This window comes from Aegilops tauschii, chromosome 1, assembly GCF_002575655.3.
Source record: "Aegilops tauschii subsp. strangulata cultivar AL8/78 chromosome 1, Aet v6.0, whole genome shotgun sequence".
Classification (NCBI taxonomy): domain Eukaryota; kingdom Viridiplantae; phylum Streptophyta; class Magnoliopsida; order Poales; family Poaceae; genus Aegilops; species Aegilops tauschii.
Genome location: NC_053035.3, coordinates 48163571 through 48191185, shown reverse-complemented (window position 1 = coordinate 48191185; position 27615 = coordinate 48163571). Strand labels below are relative to the sequence as shown.

The 27615-nt window shown below is 46.3% G+C and overlaps 1 protein-coding gene across 2 annotated transcripts; it reads right to left on the bottom strand.

The window, feature by feature from the left end:
- Positions 1-6520: 6520 nt before the first annotated feature.
- Positions 6521-11180, bottom strand: LOC109755669 (interactor of constitutive active ROPs 2, chloroplastic). 2 transcript variants are annotated; one of them, XM_020314565.4, is made up of 4 exons: positions 10930-11180; positions 9592-9652; positions 8856-9033; positions 6521-8546 (listed from the first exon to the last, which is right to left on the bottom strand). In XM_020314565.4, the coding sequence occupies exons 2-4, from the start codon at positions 9609-9611 to the stop codon at positions 6903-6905; spliced, it is 1842 nt and encodes a 613-aa protein (XP_020170154.1). In that variant the 5' UTR covers positions 9612-9652; positions 10930-11180; the 3' UTR covers positions 6521-6902. The 2 variants fall into 2 exon arrangements, with proteins under 2 accessions (XP_020170154.1, XP_020170155.1); XM_020314566.4 differs by having other exon boundaries at positions 8856-9030.
- Positions 11181-27615: the final 16435 nt, after the last annotated feature.

Sequence of the window (27615 nt, the reverse complement as noted above, 5' to 3'; positions counted from 1 at the left end):
GGAAGATCAACATGTCGCAGCCCTGCCTAGGCACAACAGAGAGGTCAGCACGCCGGTCTAATCCTAAGCGCGCAGGGGTCTGGGCCCATCGCCCATTGCACACCTGCACGTTGCGTGGGCGGCCGGAAGCAGACCTAGCAACCTCCATTTCAAAGGAAGTCACGTTACGCGGTCCAATCTGGCGCGTGCCGCTCAGTCGCTGACGTCACGAAGGCTTCGGCTGATACCACGACGTCGAGTGCCCATAACTGTTCCCGCGTAGTTGGTTAGTGCGTATAGACTAAATGGCCAGACTCAGATCAAATACCAAGATCTCATTGAGCGTGTTAATTGATGTAACCGCGGACACCGACCGGGGCCAGGCCCACCTCTCACCTAGGCAGTCTCAACCTGTCGCTTCGCCACAAAGATCCACCCAGAGGGCCGTCGGGACAAAGGTCCTTTCAGCCCCCAATCCGTGAATCACTCGCGGGTACTCCTCGAGCCGACCCGACTTTAGTCACCACATGTATCATGTATAAAGTATATAGTATATACCCGTGATCACCTCCTGAAGTGATCACGGTCCAGTAGTATAGCACAGCAGACGGACAAGAAGGTAGGGCCACAGATGGAATACTAGCATCCTATACTAAGCATGTAGGATTGCAGGTAAAGGTAACAACTGTAGTAGCAAAGACATGCTATGCATCAGAGTAGGATTAATCGAAAAGCAGTAACATGCTACACTACTCTAATGCAAGCAGTATAGAGAAGAATAGGCGATATCTGGTGATCAAGAGGGGGGGGCTTGCCTGGTTGCTCTGGCAAGAAGGAGGGGCCGTCAACTCCGTAGTCGAACTGGGCAGCAGCAGCGTCGGTCCCGTAGTCTACCGGAGAAGGAGAGGGGGCAAGAAACAGTAAATACGGAGCAAACAAAGCATCACAAAACATAAGGAGGCAAAACGCGGTGCTAGGTACGCCCTAACGCGGTAGGAGGTGATACCGACGAAGGGGGGAAACATCCGGGAAAGTATCCCCGGTGTTTCGCGTTTTCGGACAGATGAACCGGAGGGGGAAAGTTGCGTGTTCGCTATGCTAGGGATGTGTGGTGGACGAACGGGCTACGTATTCGGATTCGTCTCGTCGTTCTGAGCAACTTTCATGTACAAAGTTTTTCCATCCGAGCTACGGTTTATTTTATATTATTTTTAAAAGGTTTAATCATTTTTAGAATTTACTTAATTATTTTAAATCAACATTATCCAGAATAATGAATGCTGACGTCAGCAGTCAACAGGGCTTTGACTGGGTCAACTAACGTACGGGACCCACCTGTCACACTCTATTTAGGTTAATTAGGATTTAGCTAATCTAATTACTACTTAATTAAACTAACTAGTTAATTAGATTAATTAAACATGATTAATTAATTTATTTATTAATTTTATTATTTCATTTTCATTTTATTTTCTTCTTTTTTCATAAAAACGTTCTGGGGTGAGGTGTGGGACCCCACATGTCATTGGCCTAAGCGCCTTAGCGGGCGCACGGTTACGGGCGTCGGGTGGATCAGGCGACGAGCGCCAGCCCGACAAGGCGCCGCGGGGCAGCGGGCAAAGGAGCGGGCGCACGGCCTGGCTCCGACGGCCGGAGCAGGGTGGCGCGGTTGGCGGAGAGGGCCGCCGCAGCGGACGTAGCGGGAGTGGGATGAGGCCCCGGACGACGACGGCGACCCGGGCGGACGTGGCCAGGTGCCGCGGGGCAGAGACGGCGGCGGGTGTAGGTAGCAGGGGGCGACGGGCGCCGTGGCTGCAGCTGGTTGGCGCAGGTCGCGCGCGCGGGGGCGCACAGGAGCGCGTGGGCGCGCGTTGGGTCGAGCAGGGGCGAACGGGGTGCGGGCACGGTGACGTGCAATAGAGAGGGGGAGGAGAGGAGAGGGAGGCTGTGGCCTCACCGGCGTTGCATCGGCGAGGCTCGGTGGAGCCTTTGGGGAGGAGGACGGGGACGACGACGACGTAGAGGAGGAGGTCCGGCGTAGGCGAGCAGCGAGGAGCGGGGCGTCGGGGGCGTCGGCTGCCCGACCGGATCCACACGGGGCGGAGGGTTGAGGAGGCGGGCGCCGGCGATGGCGGCGTTCCGGGTGACGGCGGCGTGGTCCAGCGGTGCTGGTGTCGGGGCGAGCAGGGGGCGTGGTGGACCAGGCCCCGGCGTCGAGCGGCGGGGGCACGGGATCGATGCCGATCCAGATCGGATCGGGAGGGGGGAGTGGCGACGTGGGGAGGGGGGTAGCAGTTAGGGTTTGACCAGGGGGTTCGGGGCGACCTAGTAGGGCGCCGGGGTGGGCCTGCCCATTCGGGAGGCTGGGGCCAGCTGGGCCACTTGGCCCAGCGCGGGGGGGAGGGGGGGTTCTTTTCCTTTTTTTTGTTTGATTGTCTTTTGTTTTTTGTGTTTTCTTTTCTTTTATTTATTTTCCTTTACTGTTTTATTTTATTTCTTTAATAGTTATAGTTTTATAATAGGTTAAAGCCCACACCTAAATTGGAGTTGTAAAAAGTTTTTAGTGACTAAATAAACTAGTTTAATATTTGTTTATATTTAATAGCACTTATATAATTGTTTTTCCTACTGTGTTATTCATCTCATAGTATTTAAACATTTTATAAAGGTGTGGTTTCTCCACCATAATTATCTGTGCAATATTTGGTTCACTCCGAACATTTTTGTTTCAATGTTTGAAAACTTTTGTTGTTTGCCATATTTTGAATTGATTTTTGAATCGGTTTTGTACTAACGAAAGATTAGAAACAGTAACGGAGGTGACGTGGCATCATTAGCAGAGTTTTACTGTAGCTTAATTATCCGGGCGTCACACGGAGAGAAGAACACGTATTTTTTCACTTAAGGGCTAGTAGAAGGAGAAAGAAGAACCAAATTAAGGCTCTTCAGCTGCCCGATGGAAGGGTGACAGAGAATATAACCGAATTGGAAGAGCATGCCACGGAATTTTACAGCAACTTGTACCAGTCCGAGGGGGTGCATGACACCTGGATTCAGTACCAACAAAGGTAACTCCGGCGATGAACCAGATTTTAGAAGCAGACTATAAACCAGAGGAAGTCAAGACTGCGCTCTTCCAAATGTTTCCTACAAAGGCACCGGGTCCTGACGGATTCCCAGCACATTTCTTTCAGAGACATTGGGAGGTTTGTGGCGCGCAAGTGACAGAAGCTGTCCTTCGGATAAGTAATGGCACGGAATCAGCTGAGTGTATAAATGATACAATCCTTGTTCTCATACCCAAGGTAAAGAACCCCACGTCATTGACGCAATTTAGGCCGATTTCTTTATGCAATGTCCTTTACAAAATAGCGTCAAAGGTTATATCAAACAGGCTCAAGATGGTGCTCCCTGATATCATCTCAGAGGAACAGTCTGCGTTTGTCCCAGGCAGGTTTATCACTGACAACATAATCACCGCTTACGAGTGTCTCCATTTTATGAAGCGAAATAGATCAAAGAGAAACAGCCATTGCGCACTAAAACTAGATATGATGAAGGCATATGACAGAGTGGAGTGGGATTATCTTCAGGCAATTATGCTGAAGCTGGGCTTCACTAAGAGATGGGTCAATATAGTTATGAGTATGGTAAGATCAGTGAGATTTTCAGTTCTTTTCAATGGAAGAAAACTTGACGAGTTCATACCTTCTCGGGGGATTCGACAGGGAGATCCTATCTCCCCATACCTATTCTTGATTGCAGCAGAGGGCCTTTCGTGCCTTTTAAAATCTATTGATGGGTCATCCAACATAGGTGGAATACAGGTGGCAGCTTCGGCACCACCAGTTAACCACTTATTATTTGCTGATGACAGCCTGCTGTTTTTTAAGGCTAGTGCAGATGGGGCGAATGAGGTGAACCAGTTGTTGAACACATATTGTCAAGCTTCGGGACAAAGGATTAACCATGAGAAATCATCAATATTTTTCAGCAAAAAATGCCCCAATGCAGTCAGACAAGGCGTGAAGACTATTTTGCAGGTTCCAAATGAGACTCTAAGTGCCAAATACCTTGGTATGCCATCAGATGTGGGAGCTTCAAAAATGGCGCATTTAAGTACTTGAAGGATTACTTGTGGAGTAAGGTACAAGGATGGATTGAGAAAACTCTGTCTTCAGCGGGCAAGGAGGTATTGGTGAAATCAGTCGCTCAGGCTGTACCAGTATTTTCTATGTCATGCTTCAAGTTGCCTAGGGGACTTTGTGAACATCTAGATATGCTGATCAGAAAATTTTGGTGGGGTAGTAAAGATGGTAAACGTAAACCCAATTGGGTCTCTTGGGAGGCGATGACTCAGCCGAAGAGCATGGGGGGTCTGGGGTTTAAGGATTTTGAATTATTCAATTTGTCATTATTGGCAAAACAAGCATGGAGAATTCTGCAGCATCCAGACTCGTTAAGTGCCCGGATGCTCAAGAGCATATATTTCCCGGAGTCCACAATTCTCACAGCAGGGGTGGGTAGTCATCCAAGCCAAGTCTGGAGGTCTATAGTCGAAGGGCGGGACATACTAAAGCAGGGCTTAATCCGGACAATTGGGACCGGACTATCAACTTCTATTTGGAGCGACAACTGGATTCCCAGAAAAGAAATGATGCGGCCGTATGGTGCCCGGATAGCGAACCCCCCCGAGCTTGTGGCTGAATTAATAGATCTAACGAGTGCAACTTGGGATATAAACAGGTTGGAGGAAGTGTGCTTACCTATCGGTATTGTAGCTATAATACAGATACCCTTATGCACCAGCAACATTCCTGACACGTGGTCGTGGTTCTTCAAGAAGAACGGAAGCTTTTCAGTAAGATCTGCGTATAGAATGTTGATAGATACAAAATATAGAAGAGGAGCATGGCTGGATGGAACGACGGGCTCGTCAAGCACGAAAAGAGAAGCTGACTCATGGAAGAAACTATGGAAGACCAACGTCCCTGGAAAGATCAGAATGTTCCTTTGGAGGTTGGCCAAACAGTCTATCCCTACTGAAGATGTTCGAGCTCACCGCAACATGTCGAATTCATCTGCGTGTGGGCTGTGCGGTGCTGAGGATTCTTGGCGCCATGCACTGCTGGAATGCTCTATGTCGAGATGTGTGTGGGCTATGGTAGATGGAGAACTCGCTGAACACTTATGCGCCACGACGGAGCCCGATGCACAACAATGGTTGTTCACCATGATTGATACGTTATCGCATGATGCTTTCATTCGCTTAACGGTTACTCTTTGGGCCATTTGGTGGGCAAGAAGGAAGGCTATCCATGAGGAGGTTTACCAGAGCCCGGCGGCAACACGTCAGTTTATCACCAGATTCATGCATGAATTGGCTCTACTACCATGCAAGGGAAAGCAAACGCCGATGGCCAGAGTAGGAGCGGTCAGGCCAAGGTCGCCTCCAGCGGGCTATGCCAAAATACAAGTAGATGCGGCGGTGTCGAAACTGCAAACAAGAGGAGCCGCGGCTGCAGTATGTCGGGACGAAGTGGGAAATTTTTTGGGCAGTTCAGCCCTGTCAGTCCGTGGCATTAACGACGTAGCGACGCTGGAAGCTTTAGCATGCAGAGAGGGGCTGGCTCTTGCAACTGATCTACATTTCATAATATCCTCATTGCTTCTGACTCCATGCAGGTCATCAGTGATATTCAGAAAGGTAATGGAGGAAGATATGGTGCTATCGTTACCGAGATTAAAGCTAGATCGTCTTCATTTTCATGCAATTTTATGTTTGAAGGTAGAGCGGCCAATCAAGACGCTGATAGATTAGCAAAGTTTGCTTATTCATTGGATCAAGGAAGGCACGTCTGGATGTCGATCCCACATGATCTTTTTGTATCCCACAAACTGTGGCATTTGAATGAATAAAGCTTTACGTCTCAAAAAAAAAAAACTTGAGGGCAATCGGTGTCGACATCTTCCTACCATTGTGATCTAGCCGCCGCCACCGCCTCCGGGGCGGCCATGGCTGCCGGTAGCCCTACATTGCTATTCTTCTATGCGCACCGAGTATGTCTTGCATTTATTACATATATTTTTGCCTGATACGATCTGCTTGGGGACCTACGTGTGTTACTGTCGTTCGCAAGCCATTTGACAGTTTTTTGGTTGATCTATGTTACTTTTGGCATCAGATGATAGCAGTCAAACTCTTAACATTCACACCCACAAATTGCACACTTGACACTTTACTGTCATCACGCCTCCAGCTAATCAGGTTTCTGCATAGCCCTCAACTTCCAAACCATTAACTGTTTATGGGATTATTACTCACTGTACCAACCTGAACTTCCTTTTGCAGTTTGCATCTTTGCAGGCGCAGAATGGACATTATGTTCTTCTGGTTTCATCTTCATGGGTATGACTGAATTTTGACATTGGCTCGCCAAACCTATCACAACCCTTCTCCATTATCCGGGTTTGGGACAAGCTATGTTGAGACAACATTGGCGAAGTTGCAGGATGGATATTATGAATAAAACAAAAGGAGAAAACAGAACTGGAATCATTAAAGATGATAAGTACAGGATAATGAAGCATCAAGGTGGCCTCTTGCAACAATACAGTAACAAACATAGGCATGCAGGCAGCCAAACAAAAGCGGCTGCTCCAGGATCTCATGACACCACAGTCCACAGGTTTCTCTCTCTTTCAACTAACTCCAAACACAAGCAGGGATCTATCATTCCATTCCATCCATCATCCTTAGTAACCCTAGAAGCTCAGCTACAGATTTCTGCTACTCATCATCAGCAACCTCTACTAGACTACTACTCTGATCACTGACCAGCTCTGGCTGAATCTGGTTCTCATCTTGCTGCTACTCTTACCTTACCTTACGTCTCGTCGGTCGAACGGTCTCATGGGCTGCTTCACTTGGGCCCCTTCTTCCACAGCCCGCTCATCCTCCGCAGCACGCCGCTGTTGCGCCGCTTCGGGGACTCCTCGTCCGAGAACGGCGACCCCATCAGCTTCCCGCCGATGGACCCGTTGTACTCCGTGTCCAGCGACCCGGTCCTCTCCACCATCCGGCCGCCATTGTTGCCGCCACCGCCCGCGAGGGCGGCGGCGGCGGCCTCCGCGGCCTTGCGCCACTGGTCGGACTGCACACGCAGCCGGCGCAGCTCCGCGTCCGCCTCCGCGCTCGCCGCCTGCGCGGCGTCCAGCTGCTCCGAGGCCCGGGCGGCGCGCCGGCTGCTCTTGTCGGCCTCCTCCGTCACGTACCCGAGCCGCATCCGCACGTCCTGCTCCGCCGCCTTGGCCAGCTCCAGCTCCGCCACCGCCGCCTCGTACCTCTGCTGCACATCGGCCTCCTTCCTGCCCGCCTCCGACTTGAGGGTCTCGTTCTCCTCCGCCAGGCTCTGCAGCGCGTTCTCCTTGTCCATCAGGTTCGCCTTGAGCTCCGCGATGTCTGTGATCGACTTCATGAGCTTCGCCTCCAGCTCTGGCTGCATTTCACCCAGCCCGTCTGACCTGTGAAGGTCCTCCTGCGGCTTGCCTGTCAGTGCTGCCTGCGCTGCCATGAGCTCGTCAGTCTTTCTCTTCAGCTTGAGCTCGATATCACACACTTGGCGCGTGCACTCAGACTTGACATTCTCCAGCATCTCATAGACTGTCTTTGTCTCGAAGGCCATCCGAGTTTGCTCCTCCTGGTACCTCATCTCAGCCACCTCAAGCGCCATCCGCAAGTGCTCAATCTCTGGGTCAGGACTTCCACAGCTTCCATTGGTGTCACTGGTGGGATGCGGGCTCTTCTTCAGAACTTCAGTCAACGGACTGCCAAAGCCACCATTGGCATTGCCTGCCTGTGCCTCGTTCAGACTTTCATTAGCTGCAGCCTGCGCCTTCTTCAGATCCTCCTCGAGCGATGCCACACGAGCTTTAGACTCACTGAGTTCTATGTCCTTTGACCTCAGGCATTCCTGCAACCGGGCACCCTCAGCTAGGAGTGTGTCAATGGTGGCCTTTGCGGTCTCAAGCTGCAGCTTGGCCTCAGTTGCCGTGGCATTCGCATCAGCTGCAGCCTTGTCACTTTCACTGACATTTACTTTCAGGGCTTCAATCGTTGCAAGCCTGAGCTCCATCTCCTGCTTCAGCACCTCGAGCTCAGAGTCCGCATGCTTGGCACGGGCCGTATCGGATTGCACCGTCGCCTCCAGCTGCAACTTCAGCCTCTGGATCTCAGACAAGGCCGAGCTGAGTGCAGCAGCATCCACTGACTGCTGTTTCTGCAATGCCTCAAGCTCGGCCTGCCAGGTGCGATCACGCTCCTGTTGGATCTTGCGCAGCTCCTGGAGACGGGATTCCTCTGCTGCTGAGAGCTCCACAAGCTGGCACTGCGACTCCTCCAGCTTCGACGACGCATCCTGCCCCTGCTTCTTTGCTTCATCGGCCTCCTGCTGTGCTTGGCGCCTTCGAGCCTCTGATGCGCTCAGCTGTTCCTTGGTCTTCTTCAGCTCATCTTGGAGCTGGTTGACCTTAGACTCCAGCTCAGTTAGCCTACTTGGGCGCTTCTTCTGAAGAATGAATGCAGACAGTATTAATTAAGTTACTAAATGAAGATTGCTGCAAAAGATTCTGCATTTTCCAGTGCTGAACTGATTACAGATGCTAAAGCCTGTCATCATACTATTTCCAGGATAGCTACTTGAGGGTGCATTGGAATGTACAAGGATTTTTGAGAAATGGAAGTTCAGTTCTTGTAAAAAACATTGAAAGGGCTACTTTGGAATGTCGACTGGTTTTGGACTGAACAGAAATCAGCAAACTTAAATCCAGTGAGGGCAATCAGCAACGCAACGACTGCCAAACAAGTAACTTTCTACCTCAGTAACTGGGCTCCGTGGTGAACGGCGCTCGATGACCTTTGGGCTCTTCTCTGTAGGTGTTCTTGTTGGTGTGATCCCTGCGGAGTCAGTTTCATTCCCTCCGGTTTTCGCCACACGAGACGAGCGCGGAGTTGCTGGAGACGTCCTCTGCGGAGCATCTGAAGAGCCATTCCTACTGAACAAAGAACGACAAAAAACTTAGTATAAAGTACATATCTAATGCTAGTATTTGTATAAGAAAGATGAACAGAGCATAATATTAATTAGTATATATATGCTCAGCAGCTTTACTGATGCCAGTTTGGTTATTTATTTCAAACCAAAATTATAATGGTACCAGTGACTGAGAACCTTCACTTGCAACAGAAAACAGGTAGTATATTTACAGTGCTACTAATATGCTAGTACCACCAATAGATAGTACAAATCATACAACTATCTTATTGGCTTGACAAAGATAAAGAAAGAAAAATCCTAGTCAACACAAGATCTGTAAATATTATTTCACTATGCAGAAGTAAATGGCTATTTTGACCTGGACTGGTCCCAGTACATTAGACACATTTAATACTAGAAACGATATGCCATCATTTGGGTACTGCTGTCCACCGAGGTGGTAGACACTGGCTCAGAGACGCACATGCATGTGTAGAAAGGACTACACTACAGATGTGCTTGGCAAACAAACAATGCACAAAAGGAAGGAAGGAAGGAAGAAACACATGGAAGCTACCTGGTTTTTGAGTTCTGCATGATGAGATCCCTCACCAGATCCTTGTGCACTCACTCAACTTCTGCAAGAATCACCACAGTACCGAGGTTATGATGCTAGAACTCAAACATGAAACTTGGTACAGAAAGTAAATACAATGGTTGCTAATTAGCTTGAAACAAGAGGACTACAGTGTAAGATCATAAAAAATCAGTGTGAAATAATTAGCTTGAAAGTGGTGATATGTCATTCGTCTTTATGTCCAAATTAAAATTGTGCAGCTTCACACGCCCTATAGCCTCAGGCAGAGGCAACAGTGCACGAAGCTGCACTGCACACAAGGACTGAGGTTGGCCCAATGTAAGGAGCCGTCAGGTTGAAGGCATCCAGCAAACAGCCGCAAACCTACTCCCACTCCAAACCTAAAATATTGCAGACATGGCAAACTGCCCTTGATTCATGCAACCGGCACAGCGAACACCAAGGGCTGGAATGGCATCCATTCCTCCTTTCCAGGGTGGGGAACAATAGTGTGAGCCAGCCTGCCTGCTTTTCATGGAAGGGAGTAAAGAAATGGGGGTGAAAATTTTCAGAGGGGGGAGGAGCTGCGGTAACTTGCACAGTTACAGAGAATGGTGGTAATGAGGCTTTATTATTATGAATCTGTCCCCAATGGGCGTAGACTAGTAGTAGATCCTGCTGTTGCAGGTGTAGTGGAGGAATGCATTGATGGGGAAGAACAAGGGCAGGAGGAGGAGGATAAGCATTTGCTCAAAAGGATGATTGGCATTGAAGCACTGTGCAGATTTCTAGTAGTAGTAGAAACTTGCAGTGGATTAATAGCGGATTAGGGCACGGATGTTGTACATTGTACAAGGAGTAACAGTACTGGGAGGGCCATTTATTCGTGGGTTTGTACTACCCAGCAAGAACAAGAAAAGGTTGGGGTTCAAGAGATTCAGAAAGGAGAAGAACTTGTTCCAAAGAAAAACATATTAAAAGAGATGAAAGCATCTAATAAAATCTAAACAAGCTGCAAAGTAGTGGATGCTCAAAAAAAGAAAGGAAAGCAGAAGCTTTTCCTTGAACTTTGGCACTAACCGCTCCTACTACTGAACAAACCATGGAGAAAACAGAGGCATCCAATGCCAAATCTCTCGTCCTCCCTCCCCCCTTCTTACTCCTACATTCACCGAATCATCAAGAGAAACAAATCTCTTCTTCTTCTTCTCCCACCTCTTTCCTCACGGAACAAACATATGCTATATCCAAGAACATGCAGTGCTCTCCGCGAGAGCAAGAACTGAAAGAGCGGATCGAAGGTAAGCCATTGCAGGGCAGGGAGGAAAAATCTCTTACCTCTTCTTGTTTTCACCCTCTCTCTCTCCTCCGGGCCTTCTTTGCTGTTCTTCTGCTTCTCACTCCTCTCTCTCAACTGCTGCGGCTGCCGCTGTCTGCTAGTGTGTGACTGCGTGCGCCGAGCCGAGCGTCTTCTCCTCTGCTCGCCCCTCGGGTCTGCCATCCCACTCCCACGCCCGCTCCCCTTTCACTCGCTCCGATGGGGGCGGATTTCCTGCGCCCGCTGCGCCTGTGGCCCCTCCCGGGGCGTGCGGCCTCGCGGGCCCACGCGTCGGTGTCCCGCCCCCGCCCGCCCCACCGGACCGTTCCCTGGTCTCGAGGAAGGAAGGGTAGAGGCCTTGGCTTGGCCTGGTCTCTTCTCGTCGCCTACCGAGATGGATGACCTGACGTACAGGCGGGTGGGGCCCGAGGGTCGGTGGGCCCGGGTTGTCAGTGTGGTGGATGTGGGCGCAAGGAGGCGTGGCTGGGGGAGTCCCGACGAGCGCCGGTGAGTCAAACGGGCATCGCGCCTCTGACCCTGCGTCCATCATCACACAGGAGAAAGGTCACTTCGTGGATATTTTTCTTGTTTGTTTGGATTGGAAAAGGCATGGTGGCACTACCGAGTTTCCATGTGTTTTTTACTAGTAGATGGTTATTAAATAAATAGCTTTTTAGGGGAGGATTTGGAGTGGTAGTATGTTCTTTTCCTGTGGTGTGGTGCTTCTTGGGTCGATTGCATCATGGCGCCGTAGTTTGCAAGCTAAACTTGCGGCTAGTTGGAAAGCCTAGGGTAAGTGCAAGTGTCATGCATGCTGATGGATTATGGATGGGCTTAGGCCCATATAAGACACTAATTCCTGGTTATCTTGAGGCAGATGGCAGGTGGTGGGAAATTTAGTCCCATCTTACTAGTTGAGGAGAGCTGAGACCCCTTTATAAGGGTTGCTCTACCACTTGTCATTGGGAGCTTGGAAAGAGGAGTGGTACACGCGCGCTCCTCCTCCTTCTCCGCCGCCTGCAACGACGCGCGCGCGCGCCGCGGGTTGCCGGGAGTAACCTAGTTCGGTTCACTCACTCCCTCCACGACGGAAGAAGGCTCTGGCCAGTGGAGTAACCTAGTTCGGTTCACTCACTCCCTCCCCGACGGACTATATAACAAGGCTTTGGCCAGTGGAGTAACCTAGTTCGGTTCACTCACTCCTTATCGCGTGACCTAGCCGTCATCTACTATTCCTCACTCTGTGCTGCCTCCGGTGATCCTATCCCGACGACCGCGTACACGATTGGTTGGGAGAGCAGGTGCCTCCGGAACTCTGTCGTTCGAGATCCTTCCCGGCATCGACACCATGCCCGACGACGCCGCCGCTAAGAAGAAGGCCACGGACGACGCCCCGGAGGGTATGATCTGTTCATCCCTCGTTTACTCGTACTTGTACTAGTCGTATTTGTGTTGCTCATAGATGGTTCACTTCTATGTTCTGTACGTGCTAGTATGCTTAGGTATAGCTATAAGATGCATACCTTTTATGCCATGCTATCCCTCGTTTACTCGTACTTGTACTAGCCGTATTTGTGCTGCTCATAGATGGTTCGCTTCTATGGTCTGTACGTGCTAGTATGCGTAGGTATAGCTATGAGATGCATACCTTTTATGCCATGCTTACTGTTTACTCGTGGATTAGTCTAATCGGAAAAGTGCTAATATTTCCAACAATCCAAAAACCTTATTTTAGGCACTTTTCGATTCAAGGCTTTGCTGCTACTCTGAAACCGGAAAAGTTTACCGGGACGCATTTTAAGCGTTGGCAGAGTAGGACCACCTTGTGGCTCACAGCGATGAACGTGTTCTGGGTTGGTGGTGTGCCCCCCCCCCACAGAAACGATTGCTCCTGAACAGGAGAAGGCGTTTAGGGAGGCAGTCACAATCTTTCTGGGAGCAGTTCTGAGGGTGATTGAAGACAAATTGGTTGACGCATATATTCATATGCGGGTTGCCAAAAACTTGTGGGATGCGCTCGAAGTCAAATTCGGCGCAACCGATGCTGGTAGTGAGCTGTATGCCATGGAGCAGTTCCATGATTACAGGATGGTTGATAACCGTCCTGTATTCGACCGGGATCATGAGATACTGTGCATTGCTAAGGAGCTGGAGCTCCTGAAGTGTGAGTTACCGGACAAGTTCGTCGCGGGTTGCATTATTGCAAAACTCCCAACTAGTTGGAGGAACTTTGCTACTTCTCTCAAGCACTTGAGACGTGAATTCTCTGTCGAGGATGTCATCGGTCATCTCAGTGTTGAGCAGAACTCGAGAGCAAAGGACTCACACGTGAAAGGGGCAGAGGGTTCTTCTAGCACCAATGTGGTGCAGAAGAACTTCCACAAGTTCAAGGGAAAGAACTCTGTCCAGCAGAATACTACTAGAGGGGGGTGAATAGGCGATTTTTATAAATTCTTCACTGAGGAATTTCAGAGTGAGGAAATTTCTAAGCGAAGAACTACTTGCAGCGGAATAAGTACTCAGATGCATACATAACATAACATAAACATAGACATCATGATGAAATGAAAACAGACATAGAGTACAGGAAGCGTAAGCACAGGATAAAACAGGATGAAGACAAACAGACTGAAGAAATTGAACTGAGAAAAATGAGAAAGTCTTCAGTCAAAGTCTTCAAACAGATATGAACAAGCACACAACACAGTCATGAGGAAAAGAAAGAGTTGAGGAAATAGAGCTAGTAGGCTTGCTGAAGACAATGATTTGGTAGACGAGTTCCAACTGCTGTGACAGTTGTACGTCTGGTTGGAGCGGCTAGGTATTTAAACCTAAGGACACACAGTCCTCACTGTATTCTCCTTGAGCTAAGGTCACGCAGACCTCGCCCAATCACTCGTGGTAAGTCTTCAGGTGACTTCCAAACCTTCACAAACTCGGTCACTCGGCGATCCACAATTTCCTCTTGGATGCTCTAGACCATGACGCCTAACCGTCTGGAAGATGCACAATCTTCAAAGGTAACAAGCGTCGGATCCACGCAGGATCAATCTCTTCAGTGATGCTCAATCACTTTGGGTTGGTAGGTGTTTGGGTTTGGGTTTTCCTCACTTGATGATTTTCGCTCAAAGTCCTCGGAGGATGGGATGCTCTCAATGACAAGAGTCGGTTTCTCTCGGAGCAGCCAACCAGCTAGAGGTTGTAGGGGGCGGCTATTTATAGCCCGACATGATAAGACATAAATGCCCTTCAATGATATGACCGTTAGGTGGGTAGATATTTTGGGACAGCTGGCGCGTAGCACAGCAACGGTCGGAAATTTGACTATCAAATTCCTCAGGGCTATCATGTTCCTCACTTGTAGGCAATCCGCATTGGCGAATTCCTAACTCCTCAGTCAGAACAAATTCCTCAAAGACCAGAAGAACTTAGTCTCTGTCACTGAAGAAATTGACTGAACTGCATGAGATTTCCAATGGCTTCACTCGAAGGGATTGGTAGGTGTAGGATTTTGAGATGAGCATCACTTGGAAATTTTTCCTTAGTATTTCCTCGACCCCCTTTAACAGTACGGTGTTTCCTATGACTCAAGAAAGAGAAAATGAAACTACGAAAACAAAAGTCTTCACGCTTTCTTGTTCCTCGTATGAATACCAAGTCTTCATGGTCACACCAATTTCTTCACTTTCAAAGTCTTTAGAAAATCTTCAGAAATCCGAAGTCTTCAGTCGAAGACATTCATTTTTAGGGGTCGACTTCCTCTGTAAATATCAAACTCCTCATAGACTTATAGACCTGTATATACTCACAAACACATTAGATCCTTAACCTATAAGTCTTCAATACACCAAAATCACTAAGGGGCACTAGATGCACTTACAATCTCCCCCTTTTTGGTGATTGATGACAATATAGGTTAAGTTTTCAACGGGTTTAAAACATATGAAGTGTAAATACAGATGTTGAGGAATTTGATTGCAAGATATAGAAGAACTCCCCCTAAAATTGTGCATAGTGAGGAATTTGCTTTTGAAACAATGCACACTTGAAGAGTAGAATCATGGAGATCTCCCCCTATATCTTGTAATTCATACACGCATTTAACATATAATATGAAGAATTTGAAATGCATGATGAAATATGGTGACTGATGTAATTCAGCATGCGTGCATGAGGAAAGCATGCAGAAGAACACAGCAAAAGTATCAGACCACCATCGGGTGAAGTTTACAACTCGATCCAGCAAAGTCTTCAAAAGAACGAGAGTTGTAACTTAGCAAAAAAATGCCCATATATAGAGACCCGCTTGAAGACTAACTCAAGTTACTCCCCCTTTGTCATCGAATGACCAAAAGGATCGAAAAATGAGGACTAATGCCCCTGAAGAATATCATGATGATGGAGGAGCGCCAACATTGTTGGGGTCGGTTGTTGAAGTAGGGCCTACCGAAGTGTCGTCCAAATCTTCATGCTCATCCGTGTCGCGCGATGAAGAATATGAGCTGGCCACCAAGGAGGGAACTTTGACCTTCTTGAATTTCTTCGCTGGTGGTTGAGACCAGTCAAAGTCCTGCTTGAGACCCATTTGCTTCATATCTTCTTCACCATAAAGATGTGCCAGAACAGCCCAGGTGCGACCGAAGACTTCATGGAGGTAGTAATGGTTTTTCTTCACTGCATTGTGTGTAGCAGTCATGTTGTGAAGAATTGAACCAAACTGACGTTTAACCCATTTGTGGTTGCGATCGACCTTCTGGTGAAGACTAAGGAGAAGCTCACGATCAGTCATCACCCTTGGAGCTGTGCCTTGAGGATTTTGCTTTGAAGCATTCGCGGCAGAGTCATGAGTGGCAGAGTCATCATTGGTGGAGTAAGATACAGCTTTGCGGAACTGACCATCCAATGGACGAATGCCTTCATCAATAACAGCAGTGGCGTTGCCCTTTTCATCAGCTGAGGAAAATGTCCGTTTGAGGACTTCAATGGGGGGCAAGTAGCTGAGATGATTTTGAAAATCAGCCTTGTAGTTGAGTGAAGACCTTGTCCTGAGGAATCTCATAATCCAGGGAGCATAAGGCTTCAACTCAAATGGAGATAATGCAACATTGGCCAGAGTACTCATGAAGAAATCATGGTAGTTGACAGGAATGCCATGAATGATGTTGAAAAGCAGATTCTTCATAATGCCAACGACCTCTTCATCATTCGAGTTGTGGCCTTTGATTGGATTCAAAGTCGTTGTCAGAATGCGATAGACAGTCCGAGGCACATACTGCAATTCCTTCACGAGAAATTTGGTCCTTGGGACTTGACCGGGCTTCAGCGGCTTCATCAACACTTCCATATAGTGATCTGTAAGCTCAGGTTCATGATATATACAACGAGCACCTTCAAGGGGAGGACTGACAGGCAGGGCATGAAGCAATTCAGATGCCGGAGCTTTGAAATGAGTATTTTCTATCATCCAGTCCAATACCCAAGAGTTCACATCTTCATCATTTCCTGTGATGTGCAGCGTTGCATAGAACTGAAGAATTAGCTCTTCATTCCAATCAACAATATCCGTGCAGAAGTTGAGCAGTCCAGCATCAAAGGACTGGTGTGAAGCAAGGCAGTGATTCCATGTCCACGTGAGGAATATGCTCATGGTCGAAGACTTTGTCCTTGTTGAAAAGCAGTGAAGAACAGAAACTGGCTTGGCTGGCAGTCCATAAACGCTTCCTTCTAAGACGAGCAGAGTCATATGAGTTGTAATCCGTGAAGAACACATGCTCGTGGAAGAAGTCATCAACCTTGATGTTTTGCTTCTTGGAGAAAGGATACTTTGGCTTGGGCTGAGGAGTGTCAGTTAATTGCATCACAACCTCAGGAATCGCAGTCTCAGGAACCACAGGCTGAGGAATTTCAGTTTCTTCTTCAGTTGCAGCCTGGTTCTTCAATTCTTCAGCAGCTTGTTCATCAGCACTAGTGGCTGTAATTTCTTCATGCATGGACGAAGTGGGGCCCATTTGAACTTCAGTACGCACTAGGGACAGAGGAATTTGTTGCAGAGGAGTGAACAAAGGAGAATTGGGGTGCTGACTTTCTCAAAAGTCATCATTCATCACTGGTGTTGTGCTCCCAATGTCCACATCCTCATCTTTTTCACTTAGTTCTTCAACGCCTGCCTCTTCAGCTGTGAACTGAGGCATGGGCGATGAGACAACTGGGTTGAAGGGATTGTATCCATTTCAATTTCTTCATCCAACTGCTCTGAGGAAGCAGCAGAAGGAATATCTTTATCGGATCCGCTTGGGATCGCATAGTCTTCACCAAAGGGAACAAGTTCCTTTGATGGCATGCATGAGACTGGAACAGCATCAATTGAATTCTCAAAAGAGCTTGTCAATTTCTTCATCTTCTTCGGAGCTGAAGATTCTGATGAAGTTGATGCTTTCCTTTTCTTCACTGTTGCACGCTCCGCAACCTTGGTCTTCTTAGCTTCTGATGCAGAAGGAAGAACTGGACTTGGTGTAGGTGCAGGAGGAGCAGAGGAAATTGGTTCATTTTCTTCAGGCACAATGGTTGAAGCTTCAGCTGGCCTGACTTGTTCTTCAGGCGCAACACAAGTGGTTACCCTGGCAATTTCATCAGCGGCTGGAGTGCAGTCATCAGCCCTGGTACTAGCAGTTTCATCAGCAGCCTGATTTTGATCAGCGGTGCTAGCATGTTCTTCAGTCGGCTGGGCAGATGCTTCAGCCTGAGGAATTTCAATGTGCGTTGGAGCAACATTTGAAGAAAAACCTTTTGCCAATTTGACAAATCTGACTTTGGCTCCAAGCCAGTCTGCACGGTAGGTGTCAAATTCATCACTGAGGTTTTTGATCCCAGTTTGAGCAGCAATGAGTTCATCAGTGGTCATTTTCACAATGTTCTTCTTTAGAAGGCGCTCCTTCTTGTACTGCGCTTTCTTCAATTGCCTGGCCTTTTCAAATTTCCATTTTTCTTCGCCTATGAAGGCGGAAAGCACGTGACTTTGACCAGGAGTAAGATTGAAGTCAGGCATTGGTGTATTGGGGTCCTTGTGCCAGAGATCAATGTATTCAAGGATCAGCTTTGGATCAAAAAGCAGAGGTACATTTGAGCCTTGGGCTCTAGCGGCCCTGTGCTGCTTGTCTCTGATGATTTCAACAAGTTCCTCATCATCAGCTTCGTCGTCATTAGACGGTACTTGGAAGGCGACCTGCTTCTTGTGAGGACTTGGTCGAGAACCTCGTCCAGCAATGGCCTTAGTCTTCAGCAGAGTGGGGCCAGTTGAGGAATGCGGAGGAGCCGAAGAACTTGCAGAGGCTCCAGAGGCAATAGAGATGCCTGTTGTCCTTTGGCATGAGGCGGGATGCACAGGTGCTGAGGATTTGGTAGGAGGAGCTGAGGACTTTGGAGGAGCTGATGCAGCTTGAGGAATTTGCCGTGAGGGCTTTGTGGAGCTGGGCCGTGAGGGCATTGCAGATGAGCTTGGCTGTGAGGGCATTGGTGCAGAAGCCTTGGGCTTGTGTGCGGGCTTCTTGGGCATAGCCTTCTTAGGCTTGCTAGCAGAGGCCTCAACAGCAGCAACAGCAGAATATTCACTGAATTTCTTCACTGCTTCTTTTGCCTGGCCAGCTTGGCTTGACGCTTGGCCCATTCCTTTGGAAATTCTTCACCTCTTCTAATGCTAGAGGGATCAGCTTCTTGTCCAGGTGCCAATGGAGGTCTTGGGTGTGGAGGGTGTACAACAAATTTCTTCATGTACTTGGGAGTGACGTAGCAATATTCCCTCCATTCTCTGGCCCATCTCCTCTCTATCCTCTGAATGCGCACTTTGCGCTCATTCTTGGTCTCCTTGCCATGTTTGGCCTCATCGGGAGTGCAATATTCATCATAGATGTCCTCAGGGATTTCAAACGCTATGTTGACTTCCAATTTCTTTCCTCCCTTATGAGGTTTCTTGCCGTCAGCCATTTTCTTCAGCTGAGGAATCTGAACAATAGAATTCTCTGAAGAGGTGTGCAACTTTTCTTCGAGGAATGCTGCAAATGAGTTAAGTTGATGAGAACCTAGAGATTCAGCAACAGACATGTGTACCTGTGAACAGAATATAGTTGCGAAGAATTTGGAAAGGTCATATGCGTTCTCAGAAGATTTTGCAAAAAGAACAAGTTTGAGGAATTTGACCAGATGAGTCTTGAGGAATTTCACAAAGCATTCTTTGACTTAGGTTCCAGAGTTGTATAGATTGAAAATCCACACAGTTGAGGAATTTTGAATAAAAATGTTGCTTAGGGAAACAGATCAAGAACAGATGTTGTGTGAGGTGTTTAGTGTGTGAAGATTTGAAGAATAAACACCTTTTGAAGATTTTGTAGAAAACATCAGAATCAACAAGGGCAGAAAAAGTAACTTTTAATTACCCTTGACGAAGAACACGACAAACTGAGAAGTGTAGGTTTAGAAGTTCGTCAGTTCAGATCTTCCACGCCCTAACTTGGCAGAGGAAGACAACTACGGCGGCGGCGGAGTGAAGAAATCCGCGGCCGGCGACGATGGAAGTAGCGGCGGCGCTAGGTTTTGAGAGCTCGAGCGAGGGAGTGAGGTCGAGCGGAGTAAAAACGAAGTGAGGAAGGGAGGGGGTATTTATAGCCGAGGTGAAAAACTGCTCGCCCGAGGAAATTGGACGAACGTGCCCCTGACCCTTCTCATTCGCATGACATGTGTCACCCACGTACTGAGAAGTGGCGATCGTGCGAGATCGTGGGTGAATGGATAAATCCATCGTGGAATGTGGAACGGTTTGAGCGGCAAACGCCAAAAATTCAGATGAGATAATTTTAATGTTTCGTTCGCAAATTCTTCAGCTGACAAGGACACAATGAATATTTTGAACGAGTTTCAAATAGAACGCATATGAAGAATTTGTGAATAGACTGGGTTGGGTTTAAAATAGAGGGGGAAGGGTCCGATCATATTCACTTAGCAGAAAAAGCAAACTGAAGAATTAGCAATAAGTGAATGCTATAGAGGATATATATATATATATATAGTGATGCTATTCATCACCCAGGGTGCAGAATAAGTTATTCTTCACCCAAGGTAATCTTACGATCACTTCATAATTAAATTACATTTGGAATTCAAATAGTTACGTTCCTATTGATTCACTACGTAAAATTTGGTATAAGAAAATAAAATTATAGGTCATAAGACAAGAAAATTTGGAGTTTATGTATATTTTACATTATGTTTTTACGTTTGTAATTTTACATAACGTAAAATATTTTTTACGGTGATTATATATTTTCTTACGGTCTCTTTTTACATCAGAAATAAGATAAAACTTACGGAACGTAAAATTACAGTGCATTGGTGGTAAAATATAGGGGGGGTGAAGAATAACTATTCCTCACCCAGGGTGACGAATAGTCAATCCCTATATATAGGGGGGGTGACGAATAGCCGATGAAGAAAAAAACGACGGAATCAGTGAAGATAATGCCAAGTTGAAGAAATTGAACAACTGAGAAATTTAAAAAAAAACTCAAATTGAAGATTTTCAACTTTTGTTGATGGCGTGACCTACCGTATAAGAATGATGATTTCAGACACCGCGTACAATTGTCGTAGGGTTCTGAGAATCAAATTCTTCGTTAATTTCTTCACACTTAGAGTGTTAGTCTTCATTGATTGAAGAAAAATGTTTCTTCGTGTGTTGCACATCTAAGTCATCAATTTTGCATAAGTGTTAGGATGTGTGTCCTTTTGAAAGGACATTCGAAGATTTTAGGATATTTAGCTCACACCGCAACTTGCTAAATCTCTTCTCATCCAAGGGTTTTGTGAAAATATCGGCTAGCTGTTTATTCAGTCTTCACATGCTCAATAGAGATGTCGCCCTTCAACACATGATCACGAAGAAAATGATGACGAATCTGAATGTGCTTTGTCTTCGAATGCGGAACTGGGTTATGAGCAATCTTGATGGCACTCTAGAGAGGCACATTCTTCACGTTTACACCGCAGTCCTTGAGGGTTTGCTTCATCCATAGCAATTGAGCATAGCAAGAACCAGCAGCAATGTACTCAGCTTCATCAGTAGACAGTGATACGCAGTTCTGTTTCTTCGAGGACCAACAGACCAAGGATCGTCTAAGGAAATGGCATGTGCCTGATGTTGACTTGCGGTCCACACGATCACCAGCATAGTCAGAGTCTGAATATCCAATGAGATCAAAATCCGAGTCCTTGGGATACCATAATCCAAGTGTTGGTGTGTGAGCTAGATATCGAAGAATATGCTTCACAGCCTTATGGTGTGATTCCTTCGGTGTAGCTTGAAATCGGGCACACATGCAAATACTAAGCATAATATCGGGCCTAGATGCACATAAATACAATGAAGAGCCAATCATGGAGCGGTATACCTTTTGATCGAAGTCAGCACCATTTTCATCAGTGCATAGATGGCCATTTGTGGGCATAGGGATTTTGACACCTTTGCAATCTTGCATGCTGAATTTCCTCAATACATCCTTGAGGTATTTCGCCTAAGATATGAATATGCCATTGCGCTGTTGATGAATTTGAAGACCTAAGAAGAATTTCAATTCTGCCATCATAGACATTTGATATTCTTCACTCATCATATAGGCAAATTCATCACTGTAACGTTGGTCAGTACATCCAAAAATAATATCATCAACATATGTTTGGCACATGAATAATTCATCATCATAGGTTTTGGTGAAAAGAGTTGGGTCAAGTGAACCGGGTTTGAAGTCTTTCTTCATGGGAAATTGCTTCAAAGTATCATACCACACCCGAGGGGCCTGCTTGAGGCCATAGAGGGCCTTATTGAGTCTGAAGACTTTGTCAGGATGCTTTGGATCTTCAAAACCTGGGGGCTGAGCAACATATACTTCTTCCTCAAGCTTACCATTGAGGAATGCACTTTTCACATCCATTTGATATAAGATGATATTATGATGGTTAGCATAAGCAAGTAATATGCGAATAGCCTCAAGTCTAGCAACAGGTGCAAAAGTTTCATCGAAATCAATTCCTTCAACTTGTGTGTAACCTTGAGCTACAAGTCGTGCCTTATTCCTCACCACAAGGCCATTTTTATGTTGCTTGTTGCGGTAGATCCACTTTGTGCCAATGATATTGTGCTTGCGAGGATCTGGACGTTTGACCAGTTCCGAGACGTTGTTGAGCTCGAATTGATGTAATTCCTCTTGCATAGCTTGAATCCACTCAGGCTCCAGAAATGCTTCATCTACCTTAGTGGGCTCTGTGATAGAGACAAAAGCAAAGTGCCCACAAAAGTTAGACAAATGTGAAGCTTTTGAGCGTGTGAGAGGACCTGGTGCGTTGATGTTGCTGATGATTTTCTCAATCTGCACTTCATTTGCAACGCGAGAATGAGCGGGTTGTCGTCGAGGAATTGGATCAACATTTTCTTCAGCACCATTTTCCTCAGGTGCATCAACATGATGTTCTTCACGTTCTTGAATGACTTCTTCAGCAGATTCTTCAGTAGGAATGACATCCTCAGTAGCCTTGAACTTGATAGTTTCCTCAGGTGACTTCTCATCTAGCACAGGAGGTAGATGCTCTCTTTGTGAGCCATTAGTCTCATCGAACCACACATCTACAGTTTCAACAACCTTGTGGTGAACGTTGTTGAAGACTCTGTAGGTGTGCGAGTCCTTTCCGTAACCAAGCATGAAACCTTCATGTGCTTTCGATGCAAATTTAGAATTGTGATAAGGATCTCTAATCCAACATTTAGCATCGAAGACTTTGAAATAACTCACGTTGGGTTTCTTGTCAGTGAGGAGTTCATATGCAGTCTTCTTGAAGAATTTGTGAAGATATACCCTGTTGATGATGTGGCACGCAGTATCAATTGCCTCAATCCAGAAATGACGAGGCATCTTGTATTCATCAAGCATAGTGCGAGCCATCTCAACAAGAGTCCTGTTCTTGTGCTCCACGACGCCATTCCGCTGAGGAGTGTAAGGAGCAGATAACTCATGAGTAATACCGAGTTCATCAAGATAGTCATCAAGACCCGTATTCTTGAACTCAGTTCCATTGTCACTTCTGATGTGCTTTATCTTTACACCAAAGTTGGTTGAAGCCCTTGAGAAAAATCATTTGAAGACTTCCTGCACTTCACGTTTGTAAGTGACAATATGCACCCATGTGTAACGTGAGTAATCATCAACAATAACAAAGCCATATAGAGATGCTTCATTAGTGAATGCAGAATAATGGTTAGGACCAAAGAGATCCATGTGAACCAATTCAAATGGTCGAGTGGTAGTCATGATAGTATTCGCGGGATGCTTGGCCTTGGTCATCTTTCCAGCTTCACAGGCTCCGCATAAGTGATCCTTGAGGAATTTGACATTCTCAATGCCAATGACATGCTTCTTCTTCGCGAGCGTGTGCAAGTTCCTCATGCCAGCATGACCAAGTCGTCGATGCCATAGCCAGCCTTCTGAAGCTCTTGCAAGTAGACATATAGCTGGTTGTGGTCCTGTAGAGAAATCAACAATATACAGATCTCCTCTCCTAAAGCCTTTGAAGACTTTGGAATGGTCAGCTTCCATGATCACAACACAACGATACTTGCCAAAGATAACAACCATATCAAGATCACAAAGCATTGAGACTGACATTAGGTTGTATCCTAAGGACTCGACAAGCATGATTTTGTCCATGTGTTGATTCTTTGAGATCGCAACCTTACCTAGACCCAATACCTAGCTTTTGCCTTTGTCAGCGTAGGTGATATACTTCAGATGTGATGGTGATAAGGGAGCATCCACCAATAGATTCTTGTCACCAGTCATGTGATTTGTACATCCACTATCGAGGACCCACTCAGTGACTTTGGGTTGATCATCCTGCAGATGAATTAGTGCAGCTTACAAACTCATATACTTCATCAATGAAGAATATGACATCAAATTCATCAGATCAAATTTCATCAAGCAATGAAACAGATAAAACAGAATGAGGACGTGAGAAATGAAAATTCATTTCTTCATGATTAGCTTGCGTCCTTTCAAGCATATTCAGGTCTCCAGCAAATTCTTCAAACGTTTAAGTTCGTCTGGAGACCTGACCCTGCATAAGAGATTAGTTCCTTTTCTTCACCACCCACATCTGAAGGGGTGGCAAAGAGTTCATCATTCTGCGAGCTCCATAAGAGAACGGTGGCATAGAAGCCAGTCCACTTCGTTTCACAAAAGAGGAGTTAGGGTAAGCATATGAATAAGCAGAAAAATTCTTCGAGGACTTATGAACATAATGGTTAGAAGAATAATGCACATATTCATAGCCCTTAGATCTTCCCTGCGAAACGTAAGTGTTAGCACGATGATGTTCATATGAGGATTTTGATCCTTTTGAGGAATTTGATCCACGTGAGGAATTCAGTGCGTATGAGGACTTGGATCCATATGAAGAATTTGATCTGGGGTTTCTATTCTTCACACGTGGTGTCATGATGACATTCACCTGAAGACTTTCAAGGCACCTTTTGGGAACCCAGATTTTCTTCATTGGGGAACTGTTCCTGCAGTTAGTGCCAACATATCTAGCAAATACTTCACCATTCTGATTTTTGAACAGTTTATAGTTGGAGTCAAATGACTCATCAGAAGAATGAGAAGATTCACATGTAAAGCCAGATAAAGTAGATGGATCTACTGGAGGTCCCTTTGCAGCAACCCATGAGGTTTTGAGGTACTGCTTAGGCTTCCAGTATGTTCCATTAGCATTGAGTTTCCTCTCAAAGGCAATACCCTCTTTCCTAGGGTTCCTGTTGAGGATATGCTTTTTCAGCACATCACAAAGAGCCTGATGCCCTTTGAGGCTTTTGTACATGCCTGTCATATACAATTCCTTCAGCCCTGCATCGTCAGTGATACTAGCAATATCCTCCGATGAGGAATTAGTGATAGCAGAGACAGGTGAAGAATTTGTAGTATTAGAAGCATTTGAACATTCAGGTGAAGAAATAGCAGATTCACTTTCAATGCACTTCAAACATGGAGGAATGAATTCTTCCTGAGCAGCGCTGATTTGTTGAGCTAGTAATGAATCGCGCTCCTTTTGAAGATCTTCATAACTCTCCCTTAGCTTCTCAAGTTCTTGATTTCTTTAAAGAAATTCATAAGAAAGCTTCTCATGATCAGATAAGAGAGTGTTATGATGACTTTGAAGGTTGTCAAACTTAGACTGAAGTCTCTGAAGATTTTCAGTCAAAGTTTTAGTGCGATCCATTTCTTCACCCAACATGTCATCACTTTTGTCTAGCATATTTTGAACCTTTTCAAAAGCCTTTTGATGTTTCACAGCAATCTTAGCAAGTTTAGAGTAACTAGGCTTGAGGTTTTCATCAGATTCATCCTCACTTGATTTAGAGGAGGGATATTTGAGTACCTTGGCACCTTTTGCCATGAAGCAATAGGTGGGAGCATAGTCATCATCGCCTTCGTCAGCCTTGTTGGTGAAGCTATTTTCCTCAGAGTTGAAGATGGACTTGCTGACGAATGCAATAGCGAGGGCTAGGCTTGCCACACCATATTCTGACTCCTCAGATGCCTCCTCTTCCTCATGTTCCTCAGATTCAGCTTCAGAATCCATTTTCTTGCCAATGAATGCGTGAGCCTTCTTAGAGCTGCTCTACTTGTGAGATGAAGACTTCAAGGATTTCGATGATAAAGACTTTGAAGATTTCTCCTTCTTCTTTGAGTCATCAGAACTGTAATCCTTGTATTTCTTCTTATTTAATTACTTTTCCCACTGAGGACAGTCTTGAATGTAGTGACCAGGTTTCTTGCATTTGTGGCATAGCCTTTTCTTGTAGTCACAGGATGAGGAATCATCACTTCTTGAGGATTTTCCAAAGTGGCCACGCCTTGAGAACTTCTAAAATTTCTTCACGAGCATAGCTAACTCCTGGCTCAATTCTTAAGGATCACCAAGGCTGCTACCAGAATCTTCACCTTCAGATTCAGACACTGCCTTGGCCTTCAGGGCGCGTGATCTGCCATAGCTCGGACCATAGAGATCTCTCTTCTCAGTAAGCTGAAACTCATGAGTGTTTAGCCTCTCGAGGATATCAGCGGGATCAAGTGACTTGTAGTCTCCACGTTCTTGTATCATCAGTGCCAGAGTGTCAAATGAGGAATCAAGCGATCTCAGCAATTTCTTCACCACCTCATGGTCGGTGATGTCAGTGGCACCAAGTGCTTGAAGCTCATTTGAGATGTCAGTGAGGCGATCGAAGGTTTGCTGAACATTTTCATTGTCGAGTCTTTGGAAGCGGTTGAAGAGATTGCGAAGAACGTCAACTCGAGAGTCACGCTGTGTTGAGAGTCCTTCATTGACCTTGGACAGCCTATCCCAGATAAGCTTAGCAGTTTCCAAACACACTCACTCTTCCATACTGCCCTTTGCTCAGATGGCCACATATGATGTTCGTCGCTTGTGAGTCGAGTTGCTTGAATCTCTTCACGTCAGCAGCGTTGATGGTAGGAGTGACAGAGGGGACACCATTCTCCACAACATACCAGAGATCGTTATCAATTGCCTCAAGATGCATTCGCATATTATTCTTCCAGTAGGGGTAGTCTGTCCCATCGAAGGTAGGACACTCAGCAGAGACCTTGATCATACCTGCGGTCAACATAACTAAAACTCCAGGCGGTTAAACCAAAATCACACAGAACAAGGGAGTACCTTGCTCTGATACCAATTGAAAGTGCGTTAAGTCGACTAGAGGGGGGTGAATAGGCGATTTTTATGAATTCTTCACTCAGGAATTTTAGAGTGAAGAAATTCCTAAGCAAAGAACTACTTGCAGCGGAATAAGTACTCAGATGCATACATGACATAACATAAACATGGACATCATGATGAAATGAAAACAGACACAGAGTACAGGAAGCGTAAGCACAGGATAAAACAGGATGAAGACAAACAGACTGAAAAAATTAAACTGAGGAAAATGAGAAAGTCTTCAGTCAAAGTCTTCAAACAGATATGAACAAGCACACAACACAGTAATGAGGAAATGAAAGAGTTGAGTAAATAGAACCAGTAGGCTTGGTGAAGACAATGATTTGGTAGACCAGTTCCAACTGCTGTGACAGTTGTACGTCTTGTTGGAGCAGCTAGGTATTTAAACCTAAGGACACACAGTGCCGGACACACAGTCCTCACCGTATTCTCCTTGAGCTAAGGTCACACAGACCTCGCCCAATCACTCGTGGTAAGTCTTCAGGTGACTTCCAAACCTTCACAAACTCGGTCACTCGGCGATCCATAATTCCTCTTGGATGCTCTAGACCATGACGCCTAACCGTCTGGAAGATGCACAGTCTTCAAAGGTAACAAGCGTCGGATCCACGCAGGATCAATCTCTTCAGTGATGCTCAATCACTTTGGGTTGGTAGGTGTTTGGGTTTGGGTTTTCTCACTTGATGATTTTCGCTCAAAGTCCTCAGAGGATGGGATGCTCTCAATGACAAGTGTCGGTTTCTCTCGGAGCAGCCAACTAGCTAGAGGTTGTAGGGGGCGGCTATTTATAGCCTAGGGAGCAACCCGACATGATAACAGATTAGAGCACGGATGTTGTACCAGCACGGTACCAGTACTGGGAGAGCACGCTT

Excerpts from the sequence above, each read along its gene's own strand:
- LOC109755669 (XM_020314565.4), bottom strand. The coding sequence starts at position 9,611 with ATGCAGAACTCAAAAACCAG. Across the intron at positions 9,034-9,591 it reads ATGCAGAACTCAAAAACCAG|TAGGAATGGCTCTTCAGATG; the intron begins GTAGCTTCCATG and ends TTCTTTGTTCAG. Across the intron at positions 8,547-8,855 it reads CACGGAGCCCAGTTACTGAG|AAGAAGCGCCCAAGTAGGCT; the intron begins GTAGAAAGTTAC and ends TTCATTCTTCAG.